Below are 17,859 nucleotides of genomic sequence, written 5' to 3' on the forward strand. Positions count from 1 at the left end.
CATGCTGTGCATAGACTAGTAAGTAGTTATCTCCCCAAAAGCGGTGGCTTAGCCTGTAGGAGTTGAAGTTGTCTGAAATAATGTTCGTAATACAGCCTGTCCTACTGTGGCTTGTTAACACATCTACACAGTAATGTTTTGTGAATGTATGAGGCGTAGACCATGTGGCTGCCTTACAGATTTCTGTCATAGGTATATTTCCTAGAAAGGCCATTGTGGCGCCTTTCTTCCTAGTGGGGGGTAATAGGTAGATCTCTTTTTGCTTTAATATAGCAGGGCTGGATACATTTCACTATCCATCTGGCAATGCCTTGTTTGGATATTGGATTTCCTGCATGAGGTTTTTGGAAGGCTACAAACAATTGTTTTGTCTTGCGAAATTGTTTTATTCTATCAATGTAATACATTAGTGCTCTTTTGATGTCTAACGTATGTAAGGCTCTTTCGGCTACTGAGTCTGGTTGTGGAAAAAAGACTGGGAGATCCACTGTTTGGTTTAGGTGGAATGGTGATATAACTTTTGGTAAGAATTTGGGATTTGAACGGAGAACCACTTTATGTTTATGTATTTGTATAAAGGGTTCTTGTATAGTAAATGCTTGTATTTCACCTACTCTTTTAAGAGATGTAATAGCTAATAGGAAGGCTACTTTCCAGGTTAAGTACTGCATCTCACAGGAGTGCATGGGTTCAAATGGTGGACCCGTGAGTCGTGTCAATACAATATTGAGGTTCCACGAGGGGCCTGGTGGTGTTCTCGGGGGTATGATTCTTTTTAAACTCTCCATAAATGCTTTGATGACTGGGATTCTAAAAAGTGATGTTGAATGTGTAATCTGCAGATAGGCAGATATTGCTGTGAGATGTACTTTGATAGAAGAAAATGCTAGTTTTGATTTTTGTAAGTGTAATAAATAGCTTACAATGTTTTTTGCAGAAGCATGTAGTGGTTTAATTTGATTATTATGGCAGTAATAAACAAATCTTTTCCATTTGTTTGCGTAACAATGTCTTGTAGTAGGTTTTCTAGCTTGCTTAATGACCTCCATACATTCTTGTGTAAGGTCTAAATGTCCAAACACTAAGACTTCAGGAGCCAGATTGCTAGATTGAGCGATGCTGGATTCGGGTGTCTGATCTGTTGTTTGTGTTGAGTTAACAGATCTGGTGTGTTTGGTAGTTTGATATGAGGTACTACTGACAGGTCCAGTAGTGTTGTATACCATGGTTGGCGAGCCCAGGTTGGTGTTATTAGTATTAGTTTGAGTTTGTTTTGACTCAATTTGTTTACCAGATAAGGAAGGAGTGGCAGAGGGGGAAAAGCGTAGGCAAATACTTCTGACCAACTCATCCATAACGCATTGCCTTTGGACTGAGGGTGTGAATACCTGGACGCGAAGTTTTGGCATTTTCTGTATTCTTTTGTTGCAAATAGGTCTATTTCTGGTGTTCCCCAGCGTAGAAAGTAAGTTTGTAGTATCCGGGGATGAATTTCCCATTCGTGTGTCTGTTGGTGATCTCGACTGAGATTGTCGGCCAACAGGTTTTGAATCCCTGGGATGTACTGTGCTATTAGGTGAATGTGAATCGCCCAATGCCAAATCTTTTGTGCTAAGAGACACAGTTGTGATGAGTGTGTCCCTCCTTGTTTAAGTCATACATTGTTGTCATGTTGTCTGTTTTGACAAGAATGTGTTTGTGGACTATTAGCGGTTGAAATACTTTCAATGCTAGAAACACTGCTAACAGCTCTAAATGATTTATATGCAGTTGCCTTTGTTGAACGTCCCAGTGTCCCTGTATACTGTGCTGGTTGAGGTGAGCTCCCCACTCCATCATGGAAGCATCTGTTGGGATCACATATTGAGGCACTGGGTCTTGGAATGGCCGCCCTTGGTTTAAATTTCTAGGATTCCACCATTGAAGCGAGAAGTGTGTTTGGCGTTCTATCAACACTAGATCTTGAAGTTGACCCTGTGCTGGTGTCCATTGTGTTGCTAGGCACTGTTGTAAGGGCCGCATGTGTAGTCTTGCATTTGGGACAATGGCTATGCATGAAGACATCATGCCTAGGAGTTTCAGTACCCTTTATGGACTTGGAGTGGCAATTGCTTTTTGTGTGTTGAGTGTTTCTCCCAAGTATTGTTGTATTTGGGATGGTTGTAGATGTGATTTTTGGTAATTTATAGAGAACCCTAGTTTGTGTAGAGTTTCTATAACGTATTGTGTGTGTTGAAGACACTGTTGCTGAGTGCTGGTTTTTATTAACCAATCGTCTAAGTATGGGAATACGTGCATGTGCTGTCTCCTTATATGAGCGGCTACTACTGCAAGGCATTTTGTGAATACCCTTGGGGCTGTTATCCCGAATGGTAACACCTTGAATTGGTAATGCACGCCCAGAATTACAAACCTTAAGTATTTCCTGTGAGGAGGATGTATGGGTATGTGGAAATATGCATCCTTCAGATCTAACGTTGACATGTAGTCCTGTTTTTTGAGCAAGGGAATCACGTCTTGAAGTGTTACCATGTGGAAGTGATCTGATTTGATGTAGGGATTCAGTGTTCTGAGGTCTAATATGGGTCTCGATGTTTTGTCTTTCTTTGGAACTAGGAAATACAGGGAGTAGACACCTGTTCCTTTTTGATGGTTGGGTACTAGTTCTATTGCTTGTTTTTGTAAATGCTTGGACTTCTAGCTGTAACAGGTCTAAGTGTTGTTTGGACATATTGTGTGCTCTCGGGGCACATCTGGTGGGCAATTTATGAATTCTATGCAATAACCATGTTGGATAAGGGCTAGGAACCATGCGTCCGTAGTTATGTTTGTCCAGTTTTGGTAGTATGCAGTAAGTCTCCCCCCCACTGGTGTTGAGTGTTGGGGGTTTGTGACATTGAAGTCACTGTTTGGCTTGAGGTGCTTTAGGGCTTTGGAATTTTCCCCTTGTTTTTCCAGAATTGTCCACCCCTGTATGATCCTCGAAACCCTCCTCTCTGGTACTGCCCCTGATAGGTGGGTTTGGCTTGTGAGGTGGAAGGCGCTGCGGTTTGGGAACGAAACCCCCCTCTAAACTGTGGTCTTCTAAAAGTGCCTCTGCTTTGTGGGGAGTAGAGCGCGCCCATGGCTTTGGCCGTGTCTGTGTCCTTTTTTAGTTTTTCAATTGCCGTGTCCACCTCCCGCCCAAACAATTGTTCCTGGTTAAACAGCATATTGAACACAGCTTGCTGGATTTCCGGTTTAAAACCTGAGCTCTGTAACTATGCATGCCTGCGAATGGTTACCGCAGTGTTCACTGTCCGTGCTGCTGTGCCTGCCGAGTCCAGTGCAGACCTTATCTGGTTGTTGGAAATCGCTTGTGCTTCCTCAAAAACCTGTTGGGCACGTTTCTGGTGTTCCTTGGGCAAGTGCTGTATTATATATGTTGCATCTCGTCCCAGTGTGCCCTGTCGTAGCGAGCCAGTACAGCCTGCGAATTGGCAATCCGCCATTGATTGGCTGCCTGTGCTGCCGCCCGCAGCATCGAACTTCCGACTCTCCTTGTCGGGCAGTGGTGCGTCTCCTGATGATTGGGAGTTTGCCCTCTTTCTGGCCACTCCCAAGACTACCGAATCTGGTGTCAGTTGCTGTGTTATAAACACAGGGTCCATTGGGGGAGGTTTATATTTCTTCTCCACCCTAGGCGTAATAGCTCTGCCTTTCACTGGGTCCTGGAACACCTGTTTGGCGTGCTTTAGCATGCCTGGGAGCATTGGCAAACTTTTAAAAGAGCTGTGAGTGGATGCCAAGGTGTTAAATAAGAAGTAATCTTCTATTGGCTCCGCATGCATTGCCACATTGTGGAAAGTAGCTGCCCTTGAAAACACCTGCATATATGCAGTGCTGTCCTCTGGTGGTGACTGCCTTGTCGGGTAACAATCGGGACTGTTGTCGGAGACCGGTGCATCATATATGTCCCATGCATCCGGGTCATCCTGTGTTATCCCCGTGTGTGTTGGTGACTGCATTGGGGGTGTTGCTACCGGGACAGCTGTGGTGAGTGCAGTGGAAAAAGCTGTGGCGAAAACCTTGATGGTGGTGTTTTGTCTCTTGAAATGCTAGCTTTCTTTTTATTTTTATTGGAGGAAGAGTTTGAATTTTACCAGTCTCTTTCTGGATGTGCAGCCTCCTTTGAGTATGGTCTGGCTCTGCCATGCTTAATTCCTGCTCAAATCTGTGCTCTTGCATTTGGCTGGAAAGTCCGTGCTCTTCTGTGTAGGAGCCTATTTTCGGCTCCGAGGCTGCCTTTATCGACACGGAAGGTTTTGGAACAGTCTTTTTCGGCTCCGAGGAAACCTTTTTTACTTTGGGCGTGTCAAACTCTTGGTGCCGAGATGGTTCGGAGCCGGTATCTCGACCGGAGTCAGATGACTTCGGCTGTTGGGAGGCCTTTTTCGGTGCCGATGTTTGGTCACCGTGTTTTCGGTTAAGCCATGGCCTGTTGGCAGTGGCATCCCCTTGGCCTTTATGATTTTGGAGTGAGTCTTGGCCGGGGCAGTTTTACTCACAGTTTTTTGCTGTGCCGTCGGTAGCTCACTTTCGGAGTCGTCCGAGTCCGATTCTTGAATGGAGATTCTTTCCTCCTCCTCGACGTCGATCTGTTTGGCCGGTGTCAACGCCATCTGCAGTCTTCTGGCTCTTCGATCGCGTAGGGTCTTTTTCAATCTAAACACCCGACAGGCCTCACAAGTATCCTCCCTGTGTTCCGGTGATAGACACAGATTACAGACCAAGTGTTGGTCTGTATAAGGATACTTGGCGTGGCAATTCGGGCAGAAGCGGAAGGGGGTCCGGTCCATGAGTTTCAACGATGGGTGCGGTCGGGCCGACCAGGCCCCGCTGAAGAGTGGAAGCCCCGAAGGGCCGCCGGAGCGCTTCTTCTATCGGTGTCGATGTACTAACACTAAACCGGTACCGAGCGTGAATACCGTAAAATTTTTAGATAACTAGCTAACTTTCCTGATTCGAAATACGGAGCGAAGAGGAACACGTCCAAACCCGATGGTGGAAAGAAAACAATCTAAGATGGAGTCGACGCCCATGCGCAATGGAGCCGAAAGGGAGGAGTCCCTCGGTCTCGTGACTCGAAAAGACTTCTTCGAAGAAAAACAACTTGTAACACTCCGAGCCCAACACTAGATGGCAGGATAATGCACAGCATGTGTATCTGCAGCTACACATGCCATCGAACACACATATATGGAAAATGTCACTTACCCAGTGTACATCTGTTCATGACATGTTCCGCTGCAGATTCACATGCTGTGCACTGTTCCTGCCATCTAGTGTTGGGCTCGGAGTGTTACAAGTTGTTTTTCTTCGAAGAAGTCTTTTCGAGTCATGGGACTGAGTGACTCCTCCCTTTCGGCTCCATTGCGCATGGGCATCGACTCCATCTTAGATTGTTTTCCCACAGAGGGTGAGGTAGGAGTGGTAGAGTGAGAATAGTAAAGATGTCCATGCAATGGAATAGATATGTATGTACATAGTTTGCGGTAAAGGAATGTTTATTTACATATATACAATTTCTAATTGCAACTTAAACGGCTACACAGGCTCCCGGGAGGCAGGAGGGCACATGTGAATCTGCAGCGGAACATGCCACGAACAGATGTACACTGGGTAAGTGACATTTTCCATTCGGTGGCATGTGTAGCTGCAGATACACATGCTGTGCATAGACTACAAAGCAGTAATCCTCCAAAAAGCAGTGGTCAGCAGGAGTTGAAGTTGTTTGAAATAATGTTCTTAGTACAGCCTGTCCTACTGTGGCTTGTTGTGTTGCTAACACATCTGCACAGTAGTGTTTGGTAAAAGTATGAGGTGTGGACCAAGTGGCTGCCTTACAAATCTCGGTCATTGGTATGTTACCTAGAAAGGTCATTGTTGCTCCTTTCTTTCTAGTGAAGTGTGCCTTTGGCGTAATGAGTAGTTCTCTTTTAGCTTTAAGTTAACAAGTTTGTATGCATTTAACTATCCATCTGGCTATGCCTCGTCTGGATATAGGGTTACCAGCATGGGGTTTCTGGAATGGGACAAACAATAGGTTTTACGAAATGGTTTTGTTCTGTCTATATAGTACATTAGAGCTCTTTTTATGTCTAATGTATGCAGTGCTTTTTCTGCCACTGATTCTAGCTGTGGGAAGATGACTGGGAGTTCCACTGTTTGGTTTAAATGAAACGGTGAAAAGACTTTTGGTAGAAATTTTGGATTTGTGCGGCGAACAACTTTATGTTTGTGTACCTGTATAAAGGGTTCCTCAATAGTGAAAGCCTGTATTTCAGTAACTCTTCGTAGTGAAGTGATAGCTACTAGAAATGCCACTTTCCAAGTTAAGAATTGGATTTGACAAGAATGCATGGGTTCAAAAGGTGGACCCATGAGTCGTGTAAGTACAATATTAAGATTCCACGAGGGTACTGGTGGAGTTCTTGGAGGTATGATCCCCTTTAGTCATTCCATGAAGGCTTTAATGACTGGTATTCTAAATAGTGATTTTGTGCGTTTAATTTGCAAGTAAGCCGAAATGGCAGTGAGGTGTATTTTGATGGATGAAAAGGCAAGATTTGCTTTTTGTAGGTGTAGTGAATAGCCTACGATGTCCTGTATGGACGCATCCAACGGTGTGATGTGTTTTGCTTGGCAGTAGAAAACAAATCTTTTCCATTTATTAGCATAGCAATGCCTGATGATAGTTTTTTTTGCCTGTTTAATGACTTCCATACACTCGTTTGGAAGATTTAGCTAGCCAAACTCTAAGACTTCAGGAGCCAGATTGCTAGATTGAGCATTGCTGGATTGGGGTGTCTGATCTGTTTGTGTTGCGTTAACAGGTCTGGCCTGTTTGGAATTTTGATGGTGAGGTACTACTGAGAGGTCCATCAGTGTGGTGTACCACGGTTGGCATGCCCACATTGGCGCTATGAGTATTAGTTTGAGTTTGTTTTGACGCAGTTTGTTGACTAGAAAAGGAATGAGTGGGAGAGGGGAAAAAGCGTAAGCAAATATCCCCGACCAATTGATCCAAAGAGCATTGCCTTTGGACTGAGGGTGTGGGTACCTGGACGCAAAGTTTTGGCATTTTGCATTTTGGTATGTGGCGAACAGATCTATGTCTGGAGTCCCCCACTGGCGAAAGTATTTTTGTAGTATCTGGGGATGTATTTCCCACTCGTGAGTTTGCAGGTGATCTCGACTGAGATTGTCCGCTAATTGATTGTGAATGCCTGGGATGTATTGCGCTATTAGGCGAATATTGTTGTGAATAGCCCAATGCCAATTTTTTTGCGCTAGGAGGCAAAGTTGTGATGTGTGCGTTCCCCCCTGTTTGTTTAGGTAGTACATTATTGTCATATTGTCTGTTTTGACAAGAATGTGTTTGTGAGCTAGAAGAGGTTGAAAAGCTTTTAGTGCAAGAAAAACTGCTAGTAGCTCTAAGTGGTTTATGTGTAGCTGTTTTTGCTGGTTGTCCCACTGTCCTTGTATACTGTGATTGTTGAGGTGTGCTCCCCACCTAATCATAGATGCATCTGTTGTGAGAATGGCGTAAGGCACAGTGTCTTGAAAAGGCCGCCCTTTGTTTAAATGTATGGAGTTCCACCAGTGAAGCGAATAGTGTGTTTGGCGGCCTATCAACACTATCATGGAGGTGACCCTGTGCCTGCGACCATTGTTTTGCAAGGCACTGCTGTAAGAGCCGCATGTGTAACCGTGCGTTTGGGACAATTGCGATACATGATGCCATCATGCCTAGGAGTCTCATCACAAATCTGACTGTGTAATGTTGACTTGATTGTATTTTTGGTACCATGGTGTGGAATGATTGTACCCTTTGTGGACTTGCAATCGCTTTGAGTGTTGAGTGTAGCTCCCAAGTATTGCTGAGTTTGGGATGGTTGCAAGTGTGATTTTTGGTAATTTATAGAAAACCCTTATGTGTGTGTAGGGTATTTATTACATAACGTGTGATTTTGACACTGCTGTTGAGTGTTGGCCTTTATTAGCCAATCGTCGAGATATGGGAATACATGCATGTGTTGTCTCCTTATGTATGCCGCTACCACGGCAAGGCATTTTGTGAATACTCTGGGGGCTGTTATCCTGAAGGGTAATACCTTGAATTGGTAATGTTTTCCTTGTATAACAAATGTGAGGTATTTTCTGCAAGATGGATGGATGGGGATGGAAAATGTCACTTACCCAGTGTACATCTGTTCGTGGCATTAGTCGCTGCAGATTCACATGCTGTGCATAGTCCGCCATCTGGTGTTGGGCTCGGAGTGTTACAAGTTGTTTTTCTTCGAAGAAGTCTTTTCGAGTCACGAGACCGAGGGACTCCTCCCACATCTTGTAGTGTCACCATGTGAAAGTGTTCTGATTTGATGTATAGGTTGAGGGTCCTGAGATCTAATATTGGTCTTAGTGTTTTGTCCTTTTTGGGAATAAGGAAGTAAAGGGAATAGACCGCTGTTCCTTTTTGTAGATGAGGTACTAGTTCTATGGCCTGTTTTGTTAAAAGTGCTTGCACCTCTGTTTGTAACAAAGTTAGATGTTGTGACAATAGTTTGTGTGCTTTTGGGGTAATATCTGGAGGAAAATGTGTGAATTCTATGCAGTAACCATGTTGGATAATTGATAGTACCCATGAGTCCGTTGTTATGTTTGACCATTGATTGTGGAACATTTCCAGGCTTCCTCCCACAGGGGATGTGTGCTGGGGGAAGGTGATGGCAAAGTCACTGCTTGGTGTTAGTGGCCTGCTTTGTGCTTTGGAATTTTCCCCTGGACCTTGGGAATTGTCCTCTGAAGGATCCGCAAAACCCCCCTCTTTGATACTGTGATTGGTATGAGGGTTTTGTTTGAGAGGTGGATGGTTCTGATGATTGTGGTCTAAAACCTCCCCTATACTGCGGTTTTCTGAATGTCCCTCTATATTTGGATGAGTAAAGCCCTCCCATCGCTTTGGCTGTATCGGTGTCCTTTTTCATCTTTTCAATGGCTGTGTCCACTTGTGTGCCAAATAGCTGTTGCTGGAGGAATGGCATATTTAGGATAGCCTGTTGAATCTCTGGTTTGAAACCCGAGGATCTAAGCCATGCATGGCGTCTAATTGTCACTACAGTGTTCACTGTTCTTGCGGCAGTATTTGCGGAATCTAATGCAGATCTTATTTGATTATTAGTTAATCGCCTGACCCTCCTCTACCGCTTGCTGAGCTCTTCTCTGGTATTACTTGGGGAGATGTTGGATAATGTCGCTCATCTCCTTCCAATGAGCTCGGTCATATCTTGCAAGGAGGGCCTGAGAGTTTGCTATGCGCCACTGATTGGCAGCTTGTGACGCTACCCTCTTTCCTGCCACGTCAAACTTCTTCTCCTTTTCTGGAAGTGGAGCATCTCCAGATGACTGAGAGTTGGCTCTCTTCCTCGCTGCGCTGACCACTACCGAGTCTGGGGGCAGCTGCTGGGTGATGAATACTGGGTCTGACGGTGGTGGATTGAATTTCTTTTCCACTCTTGGTGTTATGGGTCTTCCCTTCACAGGCTCCTGAAAAATCTGTTGGGCATGTTTAAGCATGCGTGGGAGCATAGGCAGACTTTGCTAGGAAGCATGCGTCGAGGACAAGGTATTAAAGAGAAAGTCATCCTCTAATGGCTCTTTGTGTATGCTCACATTGCGGAATGCAGCAGCCCTAGCCTGAGTGTAGGAGGTGCTATCTTTGGGTGGAGAGGGTTTAGATGGATAGCACTCCGGGCTATTGTCCGACACAGGGTCATCATAGAGGTCCCATGGGTCTGTATCTTGTTGCGACTCCACAGTGTGTGTGGGTGACTGCAGTGGGTGTGGCTAGGAGAAATAGTTATTTGAGGCGAATGCGGATGAGAATGTGCTGGGGAAAACTGGTGTGGCGGAGATTTTTCTCTGAGCACTTTAGCCTTTGGTTGCTCAGTGTCTGAACGTCCTTGGAAAGCCAGTTTCCTTTTGAATTTGAGAGGAGGTGGTGTTTGGATTTTCCCAGTATCCTTATGGATCTGTATCCTTGCCTGTGCCTCATCAAACACCTCCATTTGGTGAAGTTCCTCCTCAAATCTGTGTCTTTCTTTCATTTGTTTTGAGAGTCCGTGTTCCTCAGTATATGAGGCTTTTTTCGGCTCCAAAGCCGTTTTTTTTCGGTACCAAAATGCCCATGCTGATAGTAGGCCTCCGCTCCGAAACACTATTTCGAGGTTTTGACTCGACGAGTCGATGTCGAGTTTTCTCGGACACAGTTTCTCGGCTCAAGTCCAAAGACTTCGGCACGGATTTGGCCTTTTTCGGTGCCGAATGTGTTGCTTGGTCACCGCTTGATTTCTTGTGGGTTGAGCCATGGCCTTCTGGTAGTGGCGTCACCGAGGCCTTTTGTTTTGTCTTGGACTGACTCTGGGCTTGAGCTTGGGCCAGGGCAGGCGTACTCACTTGCTGGCCTGCTGTGGGTGGTCGGTCTGAGTCGTCCGAATCGGAAACTTGGATGGAGATGGCCATCTCAACTTCCTCGACGTCGAGGTGCTCTGTACTCTTCGACGCCATTTGCAGTCGTCTCGCCCTTCGATCCCTCAAGGTCTTCTTCGAACGGAAGGATCTGCAGGCCTCAAAAGTTTCCTCTCAGTGGTCCGGTGACAAACACAGATTACAGACCCGGTGTTGATCCGTGTAGGGATACTTGGCGTGGCACTGTGGACAGAATCGGAACGGGGTCAAGTCCATGAGGCTTCGATACTTTCTGCGGTAGGGCCGACCAGGCCCTGGATGGGTGCGGGAGCCCCGAAGGGCAACCTAAGGTGTCTCGCCAGTGTTGAGGTGTCAATGCAAAATGTTTCGCAATCGAAAACAATACAGACGATTTTCGGTGAATTTAGTATTTTTCCGAATCGAATAACCGGAGCGAAGAGTAACACGTCCGAACCCGATGGCGGAAAGAAAACAATCTAAGATGGAGTCCATGCCCATGCGCAATGGAGCCGAAAAGGAGGAGTCACTCGGTCCTGTGACTCGAAAAGACTTCTTCGAAGAAAAACAACTTGTAACACTCCAAGCACAACACTAGATGGCAGGAACAGTGCACAGCATGTGTATCTGCAGCTACACATGCCACCAAACATATACATATAAGTACACACACACATATATGTACACACATACACACAATAAGTATTAGGAATTAGCATGAAAAAAAAACAAGCATTGGCAAGAAATAGTAAAAAATAGCTAGGGCCCTATTGGGTTGGGGTGGGTGCAAAGATATTCTAAAATAGTGGAATGCGAGGTGAGGTCCCCCACCCAAGGATGTGAGGTAGTTCGAAGGGAGCTGGGAGAACTCTGGACCCCCAAGAGGGGAGTACTTAGGTGATCCTCAATGATCAGGAGAGCAGAGGTACCGGTCTACCCAAAGCCTTACAAGGGGACTTGGAAAAGGAAGACTGCAAGACCAGGACCAGATGAGCGGAACCAAATGGTGGATTCTGGATGAAGAGGACCTGAGAACGAAGGGGACAAAGACCAGTCCACACAGGAGTGTCCAAGGTAGGGCAGGAGCCACTACACACCCTTCTGTGGATGAAGATTCGGTCGACAAAGGAAGATAAGAATCAGCTGTGGAGCCCAGGAGCTGCAGCAAGGTACCCGGAGTCGTGCAGATGATGTCCCACGCATGTCGTCGGGTAGCAGATGATCAGTGGTCAGGAGGACCACCAACAAGCATTGGCAAAAGCAAATCTGGGCAGAAGAGAATTTGCTGAGAAGAGGACCAGCAAGGTTTCAGGAGAATCAGCCCTTAGAGGGGTTGCAGCCCCCAAGGGTAACCCACTCTCAGTAGGCACAGTAAAAGTAGCACATGAGGCCCAGGCAGCACACCTGGAGAGGAGTACCACACCACTAGAGCAGCAGAGGAGACTGTCATTGAAAGGATGAAGTGCTGGAGGCTGGGGCTACTTGGAGTTTGAAGAGCCCTTGGAGCAGCAGTCACCAAGCCTTGGGTGCTGCATGAGTCGTGGTGCACAGGGGTACTGTCTTGCAAGGAGAGGCAAGGGCTCACTATCTCCCTAGTTGGACAGCAGGTAAAGAGGACCAACAGGACCACTCGGAACCACCACTTGTGTTGGAGATTCTTCCTGGAGTCGGATGGCATAAGATCCCAGCAGTTGGTTGTGGTTGCCTTAGGTGCCTGCGGATGCAAGGGAGTGACTCCTTCAGCTGCACCAAAGAAGCAAGAAGGAATCTCCCTTGGAGTGAAGTCTTGACAACCCCACAGAATGCACAGCCGTGGAAATCTTGCAATTACTGGAAGGATCCAAAGAAACAATGTTGCAAGGCGAGGTCGTCTTGGGAGTTGCAGGCTTGTTTGTTTCCTGTGGAGTCCAGCAGCTGTTCCAGTGGCCAGAAGCAGAAGAGGTCGATGCAGAGGAGTCCTGGTGGAGTCTTGCATGCCGAATCTGGGGATCCACCCACAAGAGCCCCCTAAAAGCCGTAACAGGGGGCTTGGTCACTCTGCAGGGTAACTACCTATGGAGGGGGGGGGACGGGGGTCGCACTAACGTCAGTCAGCTGTCCTGACCAACAAGATGATTCAGGGTCCTCTGCCCATCTTGTTTCAGATATTGCAAAATCAAGTGGCCTCCTGGAGGAGCGCTGGGCACCACCCCTGGGGTGGTGATGGACAGGGGAGTGGTCACTCCCCTTTCCTTTGTGTAGTTTCGTGCCACAGCAGGGACCGGTGGTCCCTGGACTGGTGCAAACCAGCTTACCCAAGGAGGGAACCAAATATGCCCTTCTAAACAAGCCGGTGGTGCGGGGAGGCTACCCCTCCCCATCCTTGTAACACCTATTTCCAAGGGACAGGGTGTTGCCTCCCTCTCCCACAGGAAATCCTTTGTTCTGCCTTTCCCTGCTTGAGCTGGTCAAGCAGCAGGAGAGCAGAAATCTGAGGGGCTACAGCAACGTGGGCTGCCTGCAAACCCAGGAAGACTGCAGGTCTAATAAAGGGGGGTCTTCTAAGGAGCCCCCCAGAGTGCAAGGAATCATGCCACCATTCCTGGCATTAGTATTGGGGTATGATTCAGACATGTTTAATACCAAATATGCCTAGGTTTTGAGTTACCATTATGTAGCTGGACCACCTGCAGCCAGAACACGGGTAAAATGGCTTACCTGCACTTAAAAACCCAGTGATTTGGAACTGGAGTTCGTAGGAGCATCTCTGCTCATGCAGGGGTGCCCTCATACACAGGAACCTGCACCCTGCCCTCTGGGCTAGGAAGGCCTAGCATAAGGGTGACTTACAGTGACCTGGTGCAGTGACCAGCAGTGAAAGGGTGCATGCACCTTCTCTCAAAGACTGCAATGTCAGGCCTGCAGACAGTTTGCATGGGCTCCCATGTGTGGCATAGTACATGGTACAGCCCATGGCAGACCCTGGTGTACCAATGCCCTGGGTACCATATATAAAGGACTTACAAGGGTACACCAGTGTGCAAACTGTGGGGTGTAGAGAGTACCAAAGCAACCAAATTTAGAGGGGCAAGCACAATCACTGGGATCCTGGTTAGCAGGACCCCAGTGAAAAACAGTCTAAACACACCGATAAACAGGCAAAAAGTGGGGCAACCACACCACAAAGACTGAGTTTCCTACAATGACAGGATAGATCATTCATATTGCCCTGCCACCTTTATGAGAGTCAATTACCACCAAGTTTACCAACAGATTTTCCAATGGTTGGATTGCCCTTCTTCAACTTGCATATAGAGGCAGAACAACAGCAGCTACAAAGTCTTTAAATATTACACTAAGCAAAGTTAGATCTCAAATTCCAAACGTGAGAACAAGCATAATTTGTCTGCTCATCTATGCCACCAATCTTACATAATGTACAGTGTTTGGGCCCAAGGAAGATAGACGGCGGTTCTGAAATTTATTATTTTGGGTCAAGTTTATACATTAGGCACTCAAAGGGAAAGTTATATGATGGTGAATTTTAGTAGTCAAACAGAAGGAGAGACTCATCCTCAAACGATACCCTTTCATTTTCTAGCAGGTTTGGAGAAGGAAACAGTTTTGCAAGGTCTTCAAAAAGAGATATGTGCTTGCTCCGCAACTGGATAAACATTACAAGGAAAATTGCGCGGGATGGTCTCCGAATAAACACTTAGTTTTAAGATTAACAATAGATATAAACTAGCTGGCTATGTCAGGTGAAAAAATATTTCAGGCAAGTATGTGTGTGCATGCTTTTAGCTGAAATGATAAAAGCTGAACAAAGAATGTTGGAAAATACGGCGATGCAAGCATAAGAAAGACACCTAAGTAATAGCCCATTTGATTACTGTAATAATGCCAACCCTTTTTATGAAGGAGAACTACTACCTAAAAAAACAGTACAAGTTTCCCTTTAGCAAACTTAAGTATTAGTAGCCTATTTAAGCGATGTACGAGATACTTTATCAAAGAACAGGAATATATAGCTATGGTGTGACTGTTGAGGACACTGAAATACACAGGTGGTGGTATACACTGAGAACAGATATTTCTACAAGTATTACTAAATAAAAAGGTGTTACAAAATAACATCAATTAATTCAGCATAAACTACAGCTGTCTGCCAGGTCAGTGACAACAAAATTATGAATATACAGGGAAGTCCCATCTCAATGTAAATCATGAAGATACTGCAGGGACACATTGGCAAATCCTTAGTCTTCAGCCAGCTTGGCGCGAAGCGATCTCCCTTGTGAAACTTTCACTAAAGCAAGCCTTCAAGCTTCCTCAGACTGAAACCCTTTCAGGTCTAGAACATCTACCTGACAAAAACGGTAACAGGTGCCTATTCTTCTTCTGCTTCCAAGCTAAGTCTAGCATAGCTGAAAAGGAGCCCATCAAAGCTTGGGTAGTTAGGATGCTCATGCCACATATAGCCAATTTACTACTCATTGAAATTCCTAAATTAAACTCTTGTCTTGCTCTGAAACTCGAATGCCCTAATAGCAAGAGCAATTCTCGCCATGTCGCCACATTCCACAAGGCTTCAAAGACCCACATATTCTGAAGATTATGACTACAAGAACTAATGTAAACTCAGTTCCTTGTCCTGATTGTTTCAGACGGTTTAGACTCTATCCTGCTTATGTATTTCGCCTATTACATGCAAAGTTATTTTGATTAGGTTGAACTACAAAAAGCAATACCTAAATGAAAAAAAAACATCCTCTGCAGCAGAAGAATAAAAAATAATGCATTTCTTGTAACTAGCGATCTGGAGGAAATCACGATATTGTGAAAGAAGGCAAGAGTCAAGATAGGAGAACTTTACCGCTATGAAAAAACTTGGAGAGTCAGGGCTGCTTCTTGAAACAATTCCCATGAGTTGAGCCGAAAGAGGACTGAAGCAACGGAAAGCCACTAGGCACGCAGTGAGTATACAAAAGGCAAGATACTTTTTTGGGCGATAGGTTTCCTAAATTTATTATTATTATTTTGTATTTTATTTTTTTTAAAGTAATTCACTCCCACCTGTCCTCCAGGCTCTCCTTACTAATACTGATGAAAAACGAATGGAAGAATGAGTGAAACACTACCTTTGGAGCCTGAAAAACAGTTTGCTAAGCCTACGAACTGTAACCACTACTGCAACTAATATCTCATTGGAACACTCTGGTGAAATGATTTGGACATGTGGAATGTTCAGAATCGAACCTTTTATTATGACTGAATAACATTCTGTTTGGGATAATAAGAAAACAGTTGCATGAAATCTTCCAATCCAGCTGTGTTCCATCCAACCTCAAAACAGTGTCCAGAGTAGAGTAATGTCTTGTCTGAAAAGTAATTCAGATCGCCTCATTTATTGTTGCTCTGGAGGGGTGCTTGGGGGGAGAACTGGAAGACTGTTTGCCCCATGGCTCGGCTTATATGGACAAGTTGAAGGCTTGAGGAGACCTAAACGGCCCCTGTAACTTTGAGACAGAGTGATCACATGGGACTTGGATTTAGCATAAATTAGTCTTTTATTTCTGAACCAGGTAATCCACTGGGGGATGAAATACATTGCTGCTATTAAATGGCAGACTCATGGCATGCCCCAAAAGATTTATTCTGAAAAGACGAGCACAGAGCCACTCCTGGAGGAAAATCAAGACTCCTACACATATAGTATGAAGAAACTTATAAATGTGATCCTATAATATCAAAAGGCAAGTTTCACGAGCATCCTAGCCCAGGCAAAACAAACTCTTTTTGGTCATCATCAAGGAAAGGAAAAGAATGCTACATGCAGGACCTGACTTTCAACACTGGCAGTGACCTGGCATAACGCCAGTGCACGGGACAGAAAATATGTATTTCTATATTTTATGAGTAGCTGCGACAGCAGTTACATGCTGGGTAGAGGGCTTTCCAAGACAAATACAAGTTCCATTGTAAGGTTACCAGTAGTTGCAATTTAGGTGTTTTGTCTGTCAGTGCTTTGAACCCGGAGTCTTTCAAATTGTACCAAAGTCATAGGATTATGTTGGGGAGCTACGCAATACGAGGTGTGGAGTGCATCACTAGAATGACAATCTTCTTGCAATAGTATCTCAATACCGAAGAAAGAGAAGCAGGTGGGGGGAAAAAACTCACACAGACTCCTAAAAAAAAAACAAGAGGCTAACGGAAGTAATACAGCAACTGAACCATGGCCAAGTGAAAAATGCCTCACCTTCAGATAAGAACTTTGGTTTTACACCTCTAAGGAGCAGTTTCCAGCCTCCCAACCGTTGGAAATAGTAACAAGCAGAGATGTAGGAACGCTTAGTAAAATATATATGCATTAACTAGAGTTAACCATTTGAAATATCCTGTACATATATGAAGTGGAAAAAAAATCCTCGTGGGGTAGTGGTTTTAACAGATTATTCACAATCAATCTACCTTCACCAAAACCACACCTTTCACTGCATTTTAGCATACCATTTAAAATGTTCTAGATTTTTCTCCCCTCAAAAATTGTTTACCAATAAGATATAAATAAATAGATAGCAGCATTATAAAACAAAGCCACTCCGGGAATAACTGGAAAAAAAAAAAGAGAAAAATGGGAAACCATAAATAAGTTACGCACGTCCAGCTTTTGCTCTTTCTCAGCAACGACCTCTTTTTGAGACTGCAGAAAGTCTGACAACATCCGGATAAGTTGTCTTCGATCATCTATTTCAGCTGCCAACCGCCCATTGTAGTCTGCCAGACACATGCATGCATCTTCTACCTTCTTAGAAAGATGATCACCAGAATCTTTATCTGAAAGAATACACACAAAAAAAAAGACAAAATCCTCAGAGCAATTTCACACAAACTACCACTAAGAATTATTCACCCCACTAGGTTCACTCACCTATTACTTTGTCTAATAAAGCAGTATCCTCAACTTCAATAGGCAACGAACCTATCCTCTGATGAACCGCAGCATCTCCTGAAGCAGCATTTTCTAACTCCTGTAAGGCTCTAATGAGATCAGTGGCCTAAAACAAAGCACGAACATGTGCAGGGAAATGGTGTTACAAATGACCTGCACAAAAATCTGGTGAATATGTCCAACACGTTAGAACTGCTAAGTATAAGTGTGACAAGGTAAACTATATACTCAATAGATAAAATGTAAAGAAAATGTTCATATAGAATTTGTTATTAATTTACAGTAACTGTATAAACTGACAAGCTTATGTTTATAACCTAGATTTCTTCACTACAAGTATGCATCTTTATCCGGTCCTTTGCAGTTATTGTAGTTTTGTTGTTTGATACTGAATGCCT

General features: G+C 44.8%; 1 protein-coding gene across 2 annotated transcripts in view; it reads right to left on the bottom strand.

Moving 5' to 3' along the window:
• Positions 1–17,859, bottom strand: part of RPRD1A (regulation of nuclear pre-mRNA domain containing 1A) — a 362,888-nt gene that overhangs the window by 212,575 nt on the left and 132,454 nt on the right. For both annotated transcript variants that reach the window (XM_069219773.1, XM_069219774.1), the window contains exons 5-6: positions 17,441–17,567; positions 17,171–17,346 (exon numbers count right to left, since the gene is read on the bottom strand). In XM_069219773.1, coding sequence (XP_069075874.1) covers positions 17,171–17,346; positions 17,441–17,567 — 303 coding nt within the window. The remainder of the gene's footprint in view (positions 1–17,170; positions 17,347–17,440; positions 17,568–17,859) is intronic.

This window comes from Pleurodeles waltl, chromosome 2_2 (assembly GCF_031143425.1).
Source record: "Pleurodeles waltl isolate 20211129_DDA chromosome 2_2, aPleWal1.hap1.20221129, whole genome shotgun sequence".
NCBI lineage: Eukaryota > Metazoa > Chordata > Amphibia > Caudata > Salamandridae > Pleurodeles > Pleurodeles waltl.